Source organism: Diaporthe amygdali (assembly GCF_026229845.1).
Source record: "Diaporthe amygdali strain CAA958 chromosome Unknown NODE_13_length_1014660_cov_65_381101, whole genome shotgun sequence".
NCBI lineage: Eukaryota > Fungi > Ascomycota > Sordariomycetes > Diaporthales > Diaporthaceae > Diaporthe > Diaporthe amygdali.
In genome coordinates, this window is record NW_026517033.1 from 111,582 (window position 1) to 131,152 (window position 19,571).

Sequence of the window (19,571 nt, forward strand, 5' to 3'; positions counted from 1 at the left end):
GGCGTAGGGGTAGCTGGCTTGCTCACTGGAGTATGAACTGCTCTCATTTTACCCTTTGATGCACCGGCCTCGTCACTCTTCCTCGCACACGAGACCGCAAGGCTATCCGCAGCAGCATCAGGAGTCGGAGTCCTGGGCGCCTAGCCCAAAGAATCTCCTCCGCCCTGCGCACCCGTCCCGCCCATCTCGACATCGGTACTCCCATGGCTGAACTGGATACCGAACTCCTTCAGCTGCTGCAACACTTTGCGCTGTTTCTCGATCTTCTCCTGCCACTCTTTTATCTCCACCTCTTGCTCTGCGATCGTCCTGTTGATGTCGGGCAGGGTGTGAACTGCAGCACGGGCGCGCTGGATCTTGTGCTTCAGCGGGTCGGTGGCGGCAGCGAGGTCCTTTGTCGACAATGTCTTGGTGTCGGAGCCATCACCCGGGTGGTTTGCACCTCCTGCGGGTGTGGAGCCTGGCAGGCCGCCAGCAGGTGTGTTGGCGCCAGGTTTACTGGAATCGCCGTCGCCGTTTGCAGCTGCGCCGTTCTTGTCCGTGTAGCGCAGTCGAGAGAGAATGGTGTAGAGCTCCGAGGGGACGTCGACCGAGTCTGGGGTGAGGCCGCCGGGGAGCGCGTGCGGATTCGCGTCTGGATCCGATGAGGATGCCATTTTACTGGAGAGACGATCGCAGAGGCAACGTTGAGGAAGAAGTATTATTGGTAAGAACAAGTTGTCGCAATCAAGTCAAGCTCTCTGCATAGCTACTAGGTAGGTAGGTAGTTGGTGGGCAAGTTAGCGCAGGCGCCAGTGACTGAGGTACGTACTCAAGTACCTTGCGACGTGCTAAGCTGATGGGTAAGGGGAGCAAAAAACCCTCGTATGACCAGGACAATACTTGGGATCTATCTCACAAAAATTGACTGCACACGATCTAAGCCTACACAGCCAGGTAAGAAGGTAAGACTGTGCCGTGTCAGGAGATCATCTCATGGTTCACGTAGCCACTTGGTCGATTTCATTTGGTCGATTTCGACACCAAAATCAGGTACTTCCGGGCTGAGAGCCAAAGGTGCACAGCAAGTCTGTGTTTTGTGGTCCCAAATCATATAAATATATCAACAAGGGACAACGGGCTCCAGTCTGAAGCTATGGTGGACCTTGGTGTCGATCGGTGACCTGCGACGTAAAATGCGTGCTGGGCAGGCAAGCTGGCTGGGCTTTACGGACGGGGTTCAGCGAGGAGACTGAGCTTCGGTCAGCGAGCGAGCGAGTATTTGCCCTTGAGGAAAACCCAGTCGAGGGGAGTGAGCTGATGCCCCGCGGTGATGTATTAGCACTGTCTCTTCCCCTTGTAAGTATGCGGATAGGGCAGTGCTATCGCTTTCTTATCGCCAACCGTACGGTCCAAGAGACGCAGGAGCGACGTCAGGTCATGCCAACCTGGACCCCCACCACCGACCAGAAATCACTCAACAAACGTGTGACAACAATTAGATCGAACCAGTTTGAAACTTCGAGTATTCCTATTTAAATCTCGCACTCGCTCTGCGAACACTTATCCTTTGCCCTGCTTCTAGAGTACCTCAAGAATCATAGACTATCCCTATGTCCAAGAGAAAGGCCGACGAGATGACCAAACCAGAGCAGAATGCTTGTCTAAGTACGTCCGAGTTCAAAACCCCCGCTGCTGAGCAATCCGGACATCTCATCAACCACTCCTCTTCCTACTTTTGCCAGCGCATCAATCTCTCTTGAACCACCGCCGACGACGGACAACGAGAGAAAGATGCAAAGGCATAATCAGAGGAAGAGGAAGAGGGGGGCACTGGCCGATGGAGAGCAGGCTCCCAAGGAGCGGCACAGCAGCTCCAGCAGCTCCCGCACCCGGCCAGACTACCTTCTCGTCTCATGTCTCGTCCTGATATACCTCGAGCTTTGCTGGCTGATTCTAATGCTTCTGCGCACTTACAGTCGTCATTGACGGTTGGGGAGTCCCCTCCGCCGATTCTCCCAAGAATGGAGACGCCATCACCAACGCGAAGACCCCCGTCATGGACGAGTTCGCCAAGAGCGCCACTGGATACACTCAGCTCGAGGCTTCTTCCCTTGCCGTCGGTCTCCCTGAGGGCCTCATGGGCAACTCGGAAGTCGGCCACTTGAACATTGGCGCTGGCCGTGTCGTCTGGCAGGACGTCGTGCGCATCGACCAGACCATCAAGAATGGCGAGTTCAGCAAGACTCCAAACGTCAAGAAGACCCTGGAGGCTGCCAAGAACGGCAATGGCAGGCTGCACCTGTGCGGTCTCGTCTCTCACGGTGGTGTGGTACGTAAAAGACTCAGGGACCCCAGAGTTTACATGCCGCTGACAATATCCTCGCTATTAGCACTCTAAGCAGAAGCACCTCTATGCTCTCCTCGAGGCCGCCAAGGAGTACCAGGTGCCTGAGGTCTACATCCACTTCTTCGGCGATGGCCGCGACACCGACCCCAAGTCCGGCGCCGGCTATCTGCAGGAGTTGCTGGACACCATCAAGGAGCTCGGTGTCGGCAAGCTGGCCACCATTGTCGGCCGTTACTACGCCATGGACCGTGACAAGAGGTGGGAGAGAGTCGAGCTCGCCCTCAAGGGCTTGGTTCTCGGCGAGGGTGAGGAGAGCAGTGACCCTGTGGCCACTGTCAAGGAACGATACGAGAAGGGCGAGAACGACGAGTTCCTCAAGCCCATCATCGTGAACGGTGATGCTGGTCGTATCAAGGGTAAGGCTTTCAGACACATCAACACTTTAGTACCAGCGCTAACGTGTAACAGATGACGATGTCGTCTTCTTCTTCAACTACAGGTCCGATCGTGCGCGACAAATCACACAACTTCTTGGAGACGTCGACCGATCACCAAGGCCCGACTTCAAGTACCCCAAGATCAACAGACTCGTGACCATGACTCAGTACAAGGTCGACTACCCCTTCGAGATTGCTTTCGCACCTCAGCACATGGGCAACGTCCTGGCAGAGTGGCTTGGCAAGCAGGACGTTGAGCAGGTACACGTCGCCGAGACGGAGAAGTACGCCCATGTCACTTTCTTCTTCAACGGTGGTGTCGAGAAGGTGTTCAACCTCGAGACCCGTGACGAGTCCCAGGATCTCGTCCCATCCAACAAGTCCGTCGCCACTTACGACCAGGCGCCCGAGATGTCCGCGGACGGCGTGGCCAACCAGGTGGCCAAGCGGCTGGGCGAGCACAAATTCCCCTTCGTCATGAACAACTTTGCCCCGCCAGACATGGTCGGCCACACAGGCGTGTACGAGGCGGCCGTCGTGGGTGTCGAGGCCACCGACAAGGCCATCGGCAAGATCTACGAGGCCTGCAAGAAGGAGGGCTACATTCTCTTCATCACATCCGACCACGGCAATGCCGAAGAGATGAAGTTCCCCGACGGCAAGCCCAAGACCAGCCACACCACCAACAAGGTGCCCTTCGTCATGGCCAACGCCCCCGAGGGCTGGAGCCTCAAGAATGGCGACTCCGGCGTCCTGGGAGATGTCGCCCCGACGGTCCTGGCGGCCATGGGCCTGGAGCAGCCCGAGGAGATGACGGGCAAGAGCTTGCTCGTCAAGGCATAAATAAAAAAAGCGTTTTGTGTTGAGTGTGAATTGAATGATGATTGGCATGGGTAGCACTGGGGTTCAGGGGGTTCTGGGGGGTGAGGGTTTACGGCGGCATGAAATGATACACAGAACTGATAGACGACAAATAGACGGGTCACGCAGAGGTTGTCCCGGAATGAAAAGTTCTAACATTACTTGAGACTATTGTTTACTTTGTTTCTCGTCGCTGCGTAGTGTGTGTGTGTGTGTATGCTTGCTGAACAATCCTTCATGTCCCTACCATGTCAAGCAATAAGCAAACTTCACCTTGGGCCAAATCTATGAGCAAGCTTAGGGTCAAACGTTCAGCTCATTGTCTTGCTGTTTAACTGCTATATATAGCGTTTATTTATTTACTTTTTTCTTCAGCCTCCGATTCCATGTCAGACATCGACGGCATTTGCTTGCGGGTAGCGGGGAGACTGTTGAAGGACTTGAGAGCACTGTACATCGCACGTATGCCTCTGTGTCCATCAATAACCTGAGCATAGTTTAGTAGCAAAGCAGGCTCCGAATCGGCGGCACAGTGTCGCATCGCCAAACCTCGCAGCGAAGATCGATAACAATAGGGGAATACATGTCGGTGGCGCGTCTGGCACAGGGTGGAGCGCTTGACACAACATTTACGGACGAAAACGAGCCTCAGCCTGAGATGGCACAAGATAAGGCGGTCTCAGTAGTCTCGTCGAGGGGCATTTTGTGCGCTCGACTGTCAAAGAACGGGGTAGAATGTAGCACGGATCGAAAAAGGCTCGCAGTGCGGGATGAGACAGCATAGACATGGTGCAGTGCTGCGCGAGCGAGCTGGGACGACAGGACGAAAGCCCCGCCTAGCGCAGGCTTGATCGTGGGTATTACCGTGGACTTCATGGGGAGTTAGTTGTTCAAGAAGAGACATTGGCTGGCGGTGAAGAAACAACCCGTAGGTAAGGCGTTCGACCTTGCCGGTTGTGGCGCAGAGCCGGCGACATGTGTGAGATCTGGCATGTCGCCTCAATCATAAACAAGTAAGACAACAATCTGGTCGGGCCGTTTGAACAGGTTGTTTAGACGTCCACAGTTCGCGGCAAGCATCTCATGACCTGCTCTTAATCTACCATCAGTAGGTGAGACGGACTGCAGGTTGTGCATTTGCCAGGTCATCGCGTCTCTTCTCTCTTCAGGTTGCTGACAGCGCATTAGGCTGGAGACTGGCGCGTCTGGTTGGGTATGGGTTTCTGCATCTTCACAGTAGTAATGGCAGTGACCTCGCAAGCTTAGCTTGGCTTCCACCCCAGACTGGCGGTCGTCTGGTCCAGCCCAGGCTGTGGAGGACACCTCTTGCATAAACGACTAGGGGTGCCTGGGTAGGATTTGGAATCGCTGGCTGGGAGGCCGGTAGACTGGACGACGCTATCGTGAGTTTTCCGGGGCAGCTTCTCCGGAGCTGTGGGGTCTGGAGCCGAATGTGGAGCTCCGGGGGCCTCGCCGGGCAGGGAAAAAGCTCCTGAAGCTGGCAGGCTGGCCGTGTCCTGCACCTGGAGTCTCTGGACGCAGTGATTGATAATCTGATTTGGGATTCCGGAAGCAAATCTCTTCCAGCCTTTCGCTATGGGTACGGCACCCGACTGATTGGATTGACAACTGCTGATTCCCCAGATCCAGGGGAAGTCGATTGCTGCATATTGTGCGATCCTGTCGCGTTTTGGGGCGGCAGGTTGAGACAGGGGCATGCTCGCTCGTCACGCGGCTGAACCCTCATGGCAGTAGTTCCCGTGGAATGGGCGGTCTAGAACGGTCCACGTTATGTGCCTGGTCAATCCAGACGACAAAGAGAACGGTCTGGCCCTGTGTGAAGGCAGGCTGAACGCAGTCCTTAGAGAGATGTGAAGACTATATTGTACAGTGTATACCGATCCGAAAAGCTCCACTTAATCGGCGGCGGCGGCGACGACTGCGATGGCCGGGTACAAATCCATTCCCGACGCCGTCGATGAAGAGCGACACAAACGCCTTGACGTGAGCGACTCATTCCTCGACATGGATTACTTGATCGACATGAAAAACATCCGTTTAGAATCCAGGGCTCTGTGCTTATCTCGATCGATCCCGCCAATTCAGTTTTCAGGGTCTACAGTACCTGAACTTGCTCTAGTGTGGCTACGCAGATCGGTCGTCCCCCGACTGGGATTCTCTCCACGCACGCCACTAGGGTGTTGCCGATAATCAACTCTCCGGTCGCCCTCTGGCACCCACTTTTGACAGCGCCGATCGCCGAATTGGGTGGTCTGCCAATTGCTGACAAGGCAACAGACTGTGAAGCATCAAACCACTTATCGGCCTGTTTCTCCCCACAAAGGCGGTGACGGTCAAAGACTGTATCGCAACACAGGCTTGGACGAGAGAAAGGAGTTGCCGGTTGTATCTCGATCCGTCAGATTACCCAGGACCGTCCCGAACACTTGCCGCCTAAGACTCGAATCAGCTTGGCAGATTGTCTACCAGACAGATCTCCGAGCAAGAGCAGCATCGGAGACCTGCCACGTTTCATTCCTTCCGCAAGACAATGTTACCGATGCACTGCTTAACCGCGATGCCTCAAGCACACGTGGTGGTGGACGATCAATGCTCGGGTCTACCGCCATGAGCCGCTATGTGCCGCATTCCCTTCTTCTCTACGACAGATCCAACAGTTCAGAATGTCCGGATGACATCAAAAGGCGCCGTTGATCACTCAGGGGTAGTTCAAGTAGCTGCGCTGCAAGCGGAAATGCGGGAACTAGAGGTGCAACCCAACCGAGCTGTTGGGTGTTTACGCACAGAATCTCAAAAGTAAGAGACTGATCGGACACGTAGACCTGTTCGCTCGCGTAAAAAGCGTGACTTATGCACATTGGGCATAAACAGACGTGGTTCGGTCTCGTGACGCGGGTGCAGATGCCGGTGGGGCCTGGTTGAAAGCATTTGAAATGCGGGCTTCGAGTTTCTTTGCAGGTCTTTGGGTGAGCGGATTATCCTGCTTGGCTGACGATGACGCGACGTCGTGTCAGATTCCAGAGTAGGAGCACCGCAAAAATCGTCATCGTGTGGTCGACTCGGATGGGATCGAGATTGTTGTCTGGCGGGTCACTCGCTCGAAAGGGGGGAAAATACCGTGGCGTGGACGTGGGACCCGACTCACTGCCTTGAGTGAGAGAGGAGACCCTGTACACCCATCCAATCTCTCGGGCAAGGGGCAGTCACCGTACAACATCCGGAGTAGGAAACAGTGCCGCCATCAGACCTGGAGGTTCGCAAATGAGCCGCAGTGGTCGATGGTGAGGTCGGTTGTATGCTCGCGCAAGCTTGTGCGTCGTCGGGAGATTGTCACTGTTGACGGGATCTCAGACCCCGGCATGGATCGCAATTCCTCGCAGCTGACGGTGAGATGCCACAGCACGGGTGCAGGCTCAAAGTCAGGTCCACGAGCGGCTCTTCAGGGTCCAAGGGTCCTCTCGGGCTGTCAACTGTGTGTAACTGGCACAAGACAAAATTAGCGAGGGCTGGGATCAGCAGTAGGGCTGGGCGGGTTTTGTTTTTTTCTTTTCATCGAGTCTGGCGAGAGCGGTATTCTGGGCTTCCAGTGAGTGAGCGCGTGTGTCAGAAAACGTTCCGGGTTGTGTGGGCTGTGCGGACTGGCGGACTGGCCCTGGATGGTTGGCTTGGATAGGAAGAGACAGCGACGTCGATGACAGGCAAAACGGCGATCGAGAAGAGCGGCAGGTGGGATGGCAGCTCGTGTCTTTTGAAGCGCAAAGGCCCATAGAAGCTGTGCCAGCTGGGGTCGTCGGCTATGACGTAAGAATCAGGTCATGTGTGGGTGACCTTGGAGAGACAGCAACCATGAGTCGGTTAGGGGAGCACAACGATCGCCCTCGATGTCCTGACCCTGTTGCTGATGCAAGGTACTGTGCCGACATTGTTGTGTTACTGGGTGGCACATGTGTCTGTCCATCTGTCTGTCTGTCTGTCTGTCAGTCAGTCAATCAGTCACAGTCAAGCCGATGTTGTGCAGAGTGTTTGCGTCCAGAATAGCTGAGTATGAGTCTAGAACTAGAGTGTTAGTACTCTAGGCTCTGCCAGGTCCAATGTGGAAGTAGAAATCGAAGGGGTCCATCGAGGTGTGGTAGGACCACCCCCCGGGTGTGCTACCTATTACGGAAAGAGGTGCCCTGACCTTGGGCGATGAGTCTCGATCTTGGAATCCTTGTAGCCCGTTTCTCATCGTTGGCCACACCTGGGGATCTGAGCATCTGAGGTTTTCCACACGCAACAAAATCGGATCAAGGCCGTCCTGGCACTGGCTCCTGGCTCCTGGCAGCACAGTACAGATTACAATGCCGCGCCGGTGCCAGTGGTCTGTCTTCCTGTCTGGCCTGTCCAGATCATTCCAGAACCCAGCTGTCTCGCCAGAGAACCCCTGCTGCTCCTGCTGATGTTGCTTGCATTCTCGGCTCATCACAGTACAGTGCCCCCTTCACCCTTCTCTCGCTCACCCTAACTCTCTTACCACAACGGATCGCATGGCATCGTACATAGTACAGTAGTATACCTGACCGGGTAGCAGCAGAGAGACAAGAGGTACGCCACCACCACTACGACCACCACCACCCACCCTTCTCAATCTCGATGAGCATCGTGATTGCTCTTCCACCATGCGTCACGGCCTGCGCCATGCCTTGCAAGCCTGACAAAACACACCTTCCTCGCTCCCAGCTCTAACTCACCGTCTCGGCCAGGCTCACACTTATCTCTTCACATTCTGTAGCCTTCATACTCCTCATTTGTTGGAAGTATTATTGCCCAAATCGAGAAAAGAAGAGGTCCACTGCCAGTCTACCACCCCATACGCATCATCTTACAAAACCGTCACGCTTTCAAGGCCTCCCCCGCCTCACCACATAACACACTGCAACAAGGTACGAACCAATTGTCTCGCTTCTTGCGTCATAACGACCCTTCCCACTTCCACCCCACGGGCTATGATCGCCAGGGCCCTCGGGACTCTCATACGACATCCTCACCTGGTCCTGGTGGGGCCTATTTTTTTCTTCCCCCTCGAGGCGGCTTCTTTCACACCTCGCATAGCACGTCTCGAATAGTCGACAAGGCTGAATGAAGTCTTATCCCTCTTAGTCCTCATCACCACCGTCTCCTGTCCCCCAAAGTTCTTTGGGTTGCCTGTAACAGTAGTCGCCTTCCCCCAAACGTCCGGACTGAAGTGTTCGTGAGTCCTTGACCCAGCGACATACGACTTGCACTAGCTCTTTTGGCCTGGCCCGAGTGGGCTGCATTCATACCTGTCTATTAAGCTCCCTCTGGGGCGACGTCAAGTTTGGCGTACCGTCACGCACTGAAAACTGTCGCGTAGCTCGTCGCTGCGTGCAGTGTTCGGGGATTGCACGAAACCCACCACCAACCGAGCGTCACTGCCTGGTGTTCATCTGCTGATATTGGCACAGACGTCCGTCACAATCTGGTTGATACCCTCTATCTTCCAGCTGTGTTCACAAGATACGCTACGCTAGAGGTTCCTGGCATCTGTTGTGGCATGTCATCGACGCCATGCTGCATTGGTCTTTCTTGAATCACAGAACTCGGCAAAGTATCAGACACGATGGCCGACAGTGAGGGTAGAGCTCACGGGGTGCAGCCCGGGCCGGCAATTAGTGATCGCGGTCACCCAATGCCACGGAGGGCTTCACCTCAAGGGTCCGTTACCCTTCGACACCATCGATTGGCCAGAGACGCTTCCATGAAGCCCGAGACGGGGAGCAATGCTGTCTCCGGGAGCTCACCGAGGAGGAACTCATCAGGTGAAAGCCACGTCACGGGTCAAAGTGATCCTAAGAAATGGTTTGATCTTTCCAACAGCAATGCGCCCGCGGCATTTGACCATGCTACCATGGACGGTGCGTACAGTGCCTTCTTTGAAAGTGAGGTTATTGAGCTTGGCTGACTGACAGTCGTACAGTTGATCCTCCCTTCTATCAGAAACAGTCCGACTCATCCAACGAAGAAATGCTACCGCCTGCTCGTGAAAGCGCGTACCTTCATGTTCCGACAGCCCTCCAGTCTCAACACTTCAGCAGGCCTACCATGGGAGCGCAGAGTAGCAGCGCAGAAGATTACAGGAGTGTTATTGATGACCTGACGATCGAGAACAAACGGCTCAAGGATGAATTGAAAAGATACAGGCAATTTGGACCCGAGCTCCTCCGAAAAGACAGGCTTTTTGAAATAAAAGTGCACGGTTTGGCAGGGAGTAAGAGGAGAGAACTCGAATCAACGTTGCGTGATTTTGCAGCGAGCCTAGAGGGATCACCAGCGACATCGACGCAGCGAAAGAAGGGTTCGAAGCATGCAAGCCGACTCCAGGGATCAAGTTCAAATTCCAAGCACGCGTCTTCGTCGTCGTCACATTCGCGCCCCGTCGATTCCGCCTACGCGTCAATGTCGACTGGACGCAGCTCGACTGGGGCGAACGGCGCCTCCGCCTCGCTCGGCAGGCCGTCGTTCGGTCGAACGAAATCGTCTACCGATCACAAAGTGGAGAGCTACCTTCAAGACATCCCGGAAGGCTTGTTTCCACGGCCGGTTGCGATGACAGATAAAGAGAAAAAGAAGTTGGTAGTGCGTAGGCTCGAGCAGCTTTTCACAGGCAGGATGCCTGGGAAGCACAGGTTTTCACGCAACAAATCCTTGCTGTCGGTCCAAGAGCCAAATCCTAGCGCGGTCGTTGGTCCGCCGCCGCCCCAAGACTCTGAACCTAGGGAAGCTCGCATCGAACTGCAAGGGAAGATGACTTCAGCAGAGAACCTATCAGCTTCGAATTCCAACGGCGAAAATGAGACTGGCGGGGCTCGTACGGGCAGTGGAAGTGGTAGTAACGAGCACAGGGGACAGGACACCTCGCCACAGGCCGACGAACTCGCGGAGCAGAGGGCTACAAGACCTCGAGACCTAGATCCGGATCGGGTTCAAGTACCATCAGAGAACATGCAATATATCCGGCATCTGGGTGTCACGGCTCCGAAAGACCTTGAAGAGACCAGGTTCAGGCCGCAGGACGTCTCGATTGATGCAGAAGGCTGGATTCATCTCAATCTTTTGTGCAATCTGGCACAGTTGCACATCCTAAATGTGACCCCTAGCTATATCCGAGCGGCAATCAGCGAGAGGTCTGCGAAATTCCAACTCTCCCGTGACGGTCGAAAGATCCGTTGGCGTGGTGGCGTTGAAGGGACGAAGTTCAGCAGCGACAGCAGCGGAGACAACTCGCAACGGAGTCCCGAGACGGACGTCACAGATGGCTCGAACGAGGATGGGCAGAGAAAGAGACAGAGGAAAAGCGAGTCGACTTCAGACCCCTCGAGCCAGGCCAAGCTGGGCCCTCAGAATTCAACACCCTCAGACGGCTTCCACTACAAGCCTCTCTTTCTACACAACCGTTCTTCATCTGCGGAGACCTCCATGGATGAGACGGGCTCGCAGGCGTCATACGGGGCTGTGGAGCACAGCAACTTGAACTCTCGGTCGACAGGTTTCGTCAGTGGGTCCGCATCTTCACCCAGGAAGAAGCGCCGCAACGACGGCGCAATCATCTACTACAACGGTGCACCATTCTGTACCGATCTCTCGGGTGATCCGGGAGATATATCGCCTACCACATACTTGGCGTCCTCGACCCAGGACCAAACTTCGAAGAACAGTGGAGTAGAGTCCCCTGGTCTGACCCGCACCATCTCCGGCTCATCTCTCCCGTTCCGACCACTTGTCGATGGTCCCGAGTACACAGATGTGGACATGGATCAGGAGCCTGAGCTGGTCAATGACGATGGAGAGCTGTCAGACAACGAGGCCGACTTCAACTTCCCCTGGTGCAGCGACCCTGGGACGCCCCAACTTAGGCCGCTCGAGCCTCAGCTGGAGCCATGTGGGCTCGGCGGTGTCACTCCCGAAGATCACTTCGCCATACTTGTTGTGACCCAACAGCCCATCAAGAGTTCGCAGCGCGCCCCGCCTCCCTTGGTCCGCTTAGGGTCAAACGAGACAGCGGAGTCAATCTGGAGCAGAATCGCCGCCCTGACAGAAACTTCATCACACCCGTCACCCCGGCGTCCTGATCACCCGCCTTGTGTCCCAGTGCAAGTTGTTGCTCAGAGATACAAGGCGCTCAAGCCGCTGCCTCTGCCTCCGCCCGCAATGTTTTACCCTCCGTTCACTGAAACCACTGAATCGGAAGACTCAGGTTTCGAGGATGGTTCCGAAGATGAGGACGACGACTCAGACGTCAATATGGACAGCTTCGAAGCCATCTCACAGCGAGTGAACCCAAAACAGTCTGACCAGGATTTCCTCATGAGAGGCGCTCCGAGGTCCGACTCCGGCGACGAGGACATGGGCGGCCTCAACCCGAAGATTGCGCCCAAGGCATCGTTCGCTCCTGGTGTCCGCAAGATGTCTCACGGTTCCAGCAGGCCCGGTCGAAGTCTGATCCAAGGCCAGGATGTGCATCCAGATAGTTCCGGTGCCACGGCAGGGGGGGAGGCCAGTGGCTACAGCAGCAGTGAGGAGGATGAAGCTTAGACATATGTCGGGTTGTTGGACCTGTTTGTTACTTATACTGTGCATGCGGAAAGAGTGTGTTTTGGACTATTTGTTGGTGTTTTTTATTTGTTTTTTGGCATTCTTAACGGCGTTGGGATTTAATCAGTTTGGGAACGGGCTTTGATCTCGGGGCATGATACCATTTTGTAGCGAACTGTTGTCAAAAGTCTAGCGAAATCTTTCTTGCCATGAGGCATCAAGTCTAGCGTTGTGCAGGATACTATCGGGTTACAGGGAGGCGAAATAGACGCCTTAGTCCTCATATTTGAGCGAGTGCACACATTAGCGAAATACCACGTCTGTCTGCCAATCTACCCGATTCTCTTCGTGAACTGTAGTACAAATACAAACCACAACAGCGAGGGCCAGCCGCTGTGAGCCGCTGTGAGCTTAACTGGACCGTGTGAGGCTTGTGCTCAGAACAGAGATGTTCCCAGTGTCCGGGGCGGGCCGGCAGGTCAGAGGGGCGGGCTTATGGCAGACCCCTGGGGAAGCCGACCCGTTACATGCATATGGCCTACATATCTACATAGAAGGTAGTCTGGACGCAGGGATTATCATGTCGAAGCTGCCCCACCATGAAGCTGCCCTGGCACCACCGCCACGGGCAGGTGAGCTCTGGGGAAAACCAACATCTGTCGCTGCGCACAGGTCGGACCACTGCATCTCTGTGACAGACCAAACACAAGGCGTCAACATGGCAGAAAAAGGGAAGACGGCTGCTCTGGGGTAACAATTCCCCTTCCCCTCAACAAGAAAACTAAGCAATCACTACTTGCAGGTCGCTGACGACGAGAGCTTTCGCCAACAGGAGCAAGGACACCCCCACCAACCCCCGCGGCATACCCTATGCGCCGTTCGTCGACAGGGTAGAGGACTATGTGACCTCGCGCGCCGAGACCGAGCCCACGCTGCGGAAGTTCCAGGAGATGATCGCGTGAGTCGCTGAAGAACAACGGAGGGGAAGGCTGCAGGGGGGGCCAAGGACAGGCCATGGCTGACTTGCGATGCTCGCACATTAGGAAATACCAGTACATGGAGTCGAACATGCAACGGAAAGCGGCGGGCCTCCAGGACAAGATACCAGACATTCAAAAGACGTTGGAAACAGTCCAGTTCCTCAAGACGAGAAAAGTATGTCGCCAGGCCCTACCTGCCCGTTGGCTGATCCAGGGACCTGTGGGGAGGGGGCTGACAGCGAGAACCAGGACGAGACGGACCCGATCGAGACTACCTTCGAGCTGAACGACACGTTGTTTGCCAAGGCTGAGGTGCCCCCCACCGACGAGGTGTACATATGGCTCGGTGCGAACGTCATGCTGGCATACCCAATGGACGAGGCAGAGACGCTGCTGGTTGAGAGGCTGGCCAAGGCCAAGAAGAGCCTCGGGGATTGCGAGGAGGATGCGGAATTCCTGAGAGAACAGATCACGGTGAGTAGACCCTCAAGCCGTCCCCCCTCCTCAATTCTTAATCCCATGACTGTCTATACTCACCATCATGCTAGACCATGGAGGTTGCGACAGCACGAGTGTACAACTGGGATGTGGTGCAAAAGCGGAAGGAAAAGGACGAGCAGGAAAGCAAAGAAAAGGAAGAAAAGAAGTCCGGCGGTGGCTGAACCGGCCGCGCAAGGGAACCGGGAGTCTCTGTGCAGAGAGATTTCGTTACCGACCCGTCACGGCAGCCCCCACCAGAAGGGCGCGGACGAAGACCGGGGCGCCTCGAACCACGCGCAGGCTTGTTCCACGGCCTGGGAGACCGGTGGATAGGTAGCCCGAGCGCCAGGACGGACGGCCGCGAAGAACATATGGAGAGGTCGCGGCGGATGGCGAGGTGGCTTGAAGTAAATAGATACCACAATGCTTTCCCTGTCATCTGCTTGCCGGCGTGCTACCATTTTGTGATGGTCAAGGTGAGCATCTGAACCTGCTCCTTCCGAGTGATGTCCACGGAAACAGTCGAATCTGGGAGTAAGACGGGCGTTTCGCATCACGCCGGAACGGCCTCTTGTGTACAGACAAATCACATTGGGTAAAGGGAGCCTGCTCACTCAGCGTACGACGTCGAGCCTTTGGAGGTTGACGTCAGCCGTCCCTGCTACGTATTACACCCCCATGGTCACACACATGATCCGTTCGAAGCCAGTGTGGTCGAGCATGATGCGCCACGCTTTGATGACAGGCTGTCGCATGGCCTTTCATTGTGGACACCAAAGACTAATTGGGATCAGCCGATGTCGTCTCCTCCTGTGTGCTGAGCCGTGAGGTACGTACTGCAAGGCCTGATTTGCATGTGCCCTGTTGCAGGACTGTGAGTGGTGAGCTGGGCTGGAGGTGTGGATGTGATGCTCGTGGAGACCGGGTCTGTGCCTAGATGTACTGTGCCGGGCAGGACTGTCGACAAGTCAATTAGACTACGTAAAATTCGATATCCAAACTATCACTGAGAGCTGTTCCATTCGTTAAGACTAAAATGCATGTTCAGACTCTATTCTCTCTCATTCTTCCTTTGCCTTCATTTTTTTGTTTTTCTTTGGAATTGGCTACTAATCATGTACTAGATCAGGTGTACTTTTGCACATAGTTCCTTGATTTCTTACCTCGACGGGGGAGGGTTTTGAAGCATTCAAGAAAGTCGTAAACACAGACCAAGTCCAGCAAACTTGAGGAGAAATAGGGTCTCATCTATTCATTCTCAAACTCCGGTGAAGTAGCAAGTTCAGCTGCGGGCAAGGATGAGACTCTGTGACTCTGTGACTCTGTAGTCTCGGGGCTCACTGGTACGGAGATCTGGTTGAAGGGTATCGATACGCACTTGACAACGACTGAACATTCTCTTGTGCAATAAAAAGCAAAATTAAACTGTGGGAAGGCTGCGATTCGAACGCAGGACTACCCTGGAAACCTGAGGGCTGCTCTACCCAGCTAAGCTACCTTCCCATTGCCTCAAATCTTCATCATTTGCAAGGCCATACAAGCTTTGGTCATTTGTTGATAATCCATGGTTGAAAACAGAGTTAACAGCAGGCTATGAAAAAGAAGCCCCGATACTATTCAACAAGTCCCAGCAGGAAGAGGAGCCCAGACTAATCAGCAGGTTAAATAATTTTGCGTATCTGTAAAAAACCAAATGTAGCAACCAACAGCATCTTCATTATTCAAATAGGGCTTTTCAAAAGCTTCAATATGAGATGCAGCACCAAACAATAGCACAACAAGGCAATCATATGTTAGTATTTTACGCATAACAGAACAGAGCCTTGAGTCCAGAGAACATGTTTGTTAAATGAGTTTACTGTCTTCGACAGATTCTCAAACATCTCAGTTTAATTTGTTTCTACAACAAGGTATTTTGACAAAGCTTGGTGTCATTTGAAACAAAAGTAGCGCTCCTTTTTTTTTTTTTTTTGTCATGGTGATAGTCCGCAATGCAGAAAGATGGTTTCGAGGACCAAATGACTAGAAGCAACTTCTTGCTATTTAATGCTATCTTGTGACCAATTCGACCATTACCTTACGGCTCAGCATATAGTTCATCGTGGCCTGCGTCGTCGAGGCCCAGACACAAACCAAGAAATAACCTATTCACCCTTTTAGATCCCCTGGCTTCTTACTTTTTCTTTGAGCGTCTCTCATTTATTCCCAAGACAACACAAAGCTCGAAGCCCAAGCTTTTAACCAAGAAAATTGAAGAGATCTGTGGGCAATTTGCTTCGTTCGTCAGCAAGAAGTCAAGGCTAAGAGAGTTGCTGAGGTAGGCCAAAGTAATTTTTAAAGGTTGAACACTACCCACTCGAGCATATGCAACAGAATCGACTTTTAAAAATTGTTATTGGCAATAGCAACCCGCCGACAGGACATCCACTGGAAGGCCCACAGATCATCATCAACGACATGAATGATCCCGTCAAGCTCAAGGATCTTGGGCAAAAGGCCGGATGGGTTGATTGCCCGTTCTGCAATAGACAAATGGAGACCCGGATGGAGAAGACGGGGCGCAACACACCGAAGTGAGAGTGTCCCCTTTTTATCTCGCAAAGCAGTTATATCGTTATTTCGGTAACCATATATTAATAACACCCAGGGTTGAGGGTGCATTAAATAGACCCTTTTTGACTATCCTTTTGAACCTTGTCGAAACGGTGGCCGGTGTTCGCTATTATACATATTGTCTTGTTGAAATGTTGGAGCCCTTTTTAAATTGGGAGGGTTTGCCCATTGTTCGCTAATCAGAAATTTACCCCAAGTCTATGTGTATTCCGTGGCAAGTTGAATGGCATGGGGCAATGAATTGGAAAAAGTGGGCGAGCTCGTTGGTCTCACTCTGTATCTTCCATGCGCAGCAGGAAGAGGAACAGCGCTGAAGGATCGAGCCACATACTTCAAGTTGCAGCATCGGAAACCTCCGTACACAGCGCTGGCGACAACCCTCGCAGATAGATGTTCGCCTTCGATATGAGCGAGTTCAAATGGGATTTGTGCGGCGGTGGACCTGCCATCAGCCCCGTTGCTCCGAGAAAACCCCGCTTACAAGGCTGTCATGTAGATCTACGCAAGGTAAGGAGGAATGACATGGGGTACAATGGGGAGAGTGGTGTATAATTTCCGGCTTTTCTTGACGACGCCACAAGCGGCTTTAAGGAGATGAGGGATTACGAGGTACGGTGACGGTGGTACGTGTGCTGATAACATCTCAGGCCATTTTTGTACTATTGAAAATCTGCACGCTGTAGTTGCTGTATCCGTACTGACTTTCCGTATGCATCGTTTGACATGGAAAAGCAAACCTAGGTAAATTGACACTTTTGCTCTGGCGAGACCGAGAATCATGTAATGGGCCTCATGATATCAAACTACGAGGGAGACCAATGAGAACAATAAATGCATATATATAAGCCCAGCCATGAGGATGCAATCCAAAGTACACGTGTATGTGCATTAAGGATGAGCATGTGAGTTGTATAAAGAGAATCGAGCTGGTGCCACTGCCCTGACAATCTTAACTTCGGCATGGTAAGAAAACATGGCGGTGGGTGGTGTGGGGACGGAGATTGACAGAAGTAATTAGTCGGAAAGAGGGATATTGATGAATTGTGAACTAGACTAGAAGCCAGATACTCTGATGGCAGACACAACTAGCTAGCTATAGATAGTCTAGATGTATGGGCGAAGAGCAAGGAAGCTGGAGCTGGTGCCGTGCATATGCGTGCATGGACGGCTTCTGTATTCATAGACAAGATCTGGATTAAGACCAGGTCTGAACCAAGATGGAGTACTGTATGTAGTACAGATGTGAGATGAGATGAGATCTGGAATGGGGCCCTGCCCAGCCCAGCCCTGGCCGGCCAGCCTGCCGGATGATACATAGTCCAACATTCTGACTGGGCAGTCCCCTAAAGAAGAAGAAGCGAAGCATGGAAACAGGCCTGGGGCAGTGCAGGATTTTGAGCTCGACGCCAAGGAGGAGCAGGGTGGAGCAGCGGTTGATGACGTCCCCTCCCCGGCCGAGACCCTCTCCAGCAGATCCAGTTGCCCCCCCACCACAGACAACATCAGACGGCCCAAAAACGGGGTGGCCTCAAATTAAATAGGAGAACATCACAGCGTCGACGGCCGCCTCGCTTGCTCCACCACACACCCCTGGACATTCTTTCTGGACAACACCGCTTCTTTCTTGGACTCCTACAGCTTGGCCTCCTGAGAGACCGTTCCAGTCCTGGTCTATTTTCTGGTCGCATCGGACAAGGCAAAAGACAATACTTGGCCTCGACATTCCCATACGCCTTTTCCCTTTCTTCCATCCCATCCCACCCTTCCTCTCCATCATCACCCCGCCGACTCTGCACCCCGTTGCACAGCTACTATATCTCTATCCACAATCATGGCTGCCACAACAGGAACCGCAGGCATCGACCTCGACCCCAAGTACGATGACTTCGACTTCCCCATCGTTGCTCCCGTCAAGGCCAACGGCCACCCTGGCCACTTGACCGACGAGCAGAATGCCGCAGTCAAGACGCTGCGGGAGTCGCTCGAGAAGCAGGGCTACACTGATCGCCTCGACTCCTTGACGCTGGTATGTCTACCTTGCCCTCGATCTGACGGACACGGCAATGAAGCAAGGCTGACTTTGTGACCTCCTAGCTGCGGTTCTTGCGCGCCCGGAAGTTCGACCAAGCTGCCACTGAGAAGATGTGAGGATTCCCCCCAACACCCGAAGCCCAAGACGATCAAAAAGGAGAATGGTCTGTTAACCTGCTGCAGGTTCGTCGATTCTGAGAAGTGGCGGAAAGACACCAAGCTGGACGAGCTGCTGCCCACCTGGGAGTACCCCGAGAAGGAGCAAATATTCCAGTACTACCCTCAGTACTACCACGGAACCGACAATGTACGCTATCCCTCGTGCCCATGAACGCTGTTACCGGCTATGCCGTGCCCAAGCAGTCACTGACATCTTTCTTGATCTGCAGGATGGCCGCCCAGTCTACATCGAGCAGCTCGGCAAGGTCGACATTGCAGCCATGAACAAGATCACCACCTCGGAGCGCATGCTGACCAACCTGGCCGTCGAGTACGAGCGCGTCGCCGACCCGCGTCTGCCCGCCTGCTCCCGCAAGTCCGGCCACCTCCTCGAGACATGCTGCACCATCATGGACCTCAAGGGCGTCGGCCTCGGCAAGGCCCCCTCCGTCTACGGATACCTTAAGTCGGCCTCCAACATGTCGCAGAACTACTACCCCGAGCGTCTCGGCAAGCTGTTCGTCATCAACGCCCCCTGGGGCTTCTCCACCATCTGGGGCGCCATCAAGGGCTGGATCGACCCCGTCACCGTGCAGAAGATCCACATTCTCGGCAGTGGCTACCAGAAGGAGCTGCTGCAGCACGTTTCCGCCGACAACCTGCCCAAGGCCTTTGGCGGCACATGCGAGTGCCCCGGCGGCTGCATGTTCAGCGATAAGGGCCCATGGAAGGACCCTCAGTACGCGAGACCCGCTAAGTGGGAGAAGAAGGCGGACGGTGCCGCTCCCGCTGCCACCACCACCATTGAGACGAACCAGGACAACCCTCAGGCTCCGGTCGCTGACAGCCAGGCGCCGGCCCCTGCTGCTGCTGAGGAGGGCGCCAAGGCTGACGCACCTGCGCCCCAAGCTGCATAGAGCATTTTTGTGTAGCCTGTCATCGTGGTGTTTGGGGGTTGAGGATCTGGGAGTCGTACACATAATTGTTGGGTTTGTTCAATAGTGTGGAAGCGTATGGGTAGAAAGAAGCACGGGAAAAGGGTGCGAACATGGTGGCATAAAGAGGTGC

At 54.1% G+C, this 19,571-nt stretch overlaps 5 protein-coding genes across 5 annotated transcripts; 4 read left to right on the forward strand and 1 right to left on the reverse strand.

The window, feature by feature from the left end:
• Positions 1-140: 140 nt before the first annotated feature.
• On the reverse strand, positions 141-656 carry J7T55_003659 (microtubule-associated protein; the record flags this gene model as incomplete). Its single annotated transcript, XM_053142993.1, has 1 exon — positions 141-656. One exon carries the CDS (start codon positions 654-656, stop codon positions 141-143), a length of 516 nt encoding a protein of 171 aa, XP_052993908.1.
• Positions 657-1,592: 936 nt separating this feature from the next.
• J7T55_003660 (bisphosphoglycerate-independent phosphoglycerate mutase) lies at positions 1,593-3,609 on the forward strand (the record flags this gene model as incomplete). Its single annotated transcript, XM_053142994.1, has 4 exons — positions 1,593-1,647; positions 1,959-2,311; positions 2,373-2,745; positions 2,798-3,609. The coding sequence occupies 4 exons, from the start codon at positions 1,593-1,595 to the stop codon at positions 3,607-3,609; spliced, it is 1,593 nt and encodes a 530-aa protein (XP_052993909.1).
• A 5,659-nt stretch (positions 3,610-9,268) lies between these two features.
• J7T55_003661 (frequency) lies at positions 9,269-12,240 on the forward strand (the record flags this gene model as incomplete). The annotated part of the gene is made up of 2 exons (XM_053142995.1): positions 9,269-9,563; positions 9,626-12,240. The coding sequence occupies 2 exons, from the start codon at positions 9,269-9,271 to the stop codon at positions 12,238-12,240; spliced, it is 2,910 nt and encodes a 969-aa protein (XP_052993910.1).
• A 448-nt stretch (positions 12,241-12,688) lies between these two features.
• On the forward strand, positions 12,689-13,882 carry J7T55_003662 (prefoldin subunit 3; the record flags this gene model as incomplete). The annotated part of the gene is made up of 5 exons (XM_053142996.1): positions 12,689-12,990; positions 13,073-13,198; positions 13,284-13,395; positions 13,470-13,694; positions 13,769-13,882. 5 exons carry the CDS (start codon positions 12,689-12,691, stop codon positions 13,880-13,882), a joined length of 879 nt encoding a protein of 292 aa, XP_052993911.1.
• Positions 13,883-18,144: 4,262 nt separating this feature from the next.
• On the forward strand, positions 18,145-19,420 carry J7T55_003663 (sec14 cytosolic factor; the record flags this gene model as incomplete). Its single annotated transcript, XM_053142997.1, has 4 exons — positions 18,145-18,339; positions 18,408-18,457; positions 18,528-18,651; positions 18,734-19,420. 4 exons carry the CDS (start codon positions 18,145-18,147, stop codon positions 19,418-19,420), a joined length of 1,056 nt encoding a protein of 351 aa, XP_052993912.1.
• Positions 19,421-19,571: the final 151 nt, after the last annotated feature.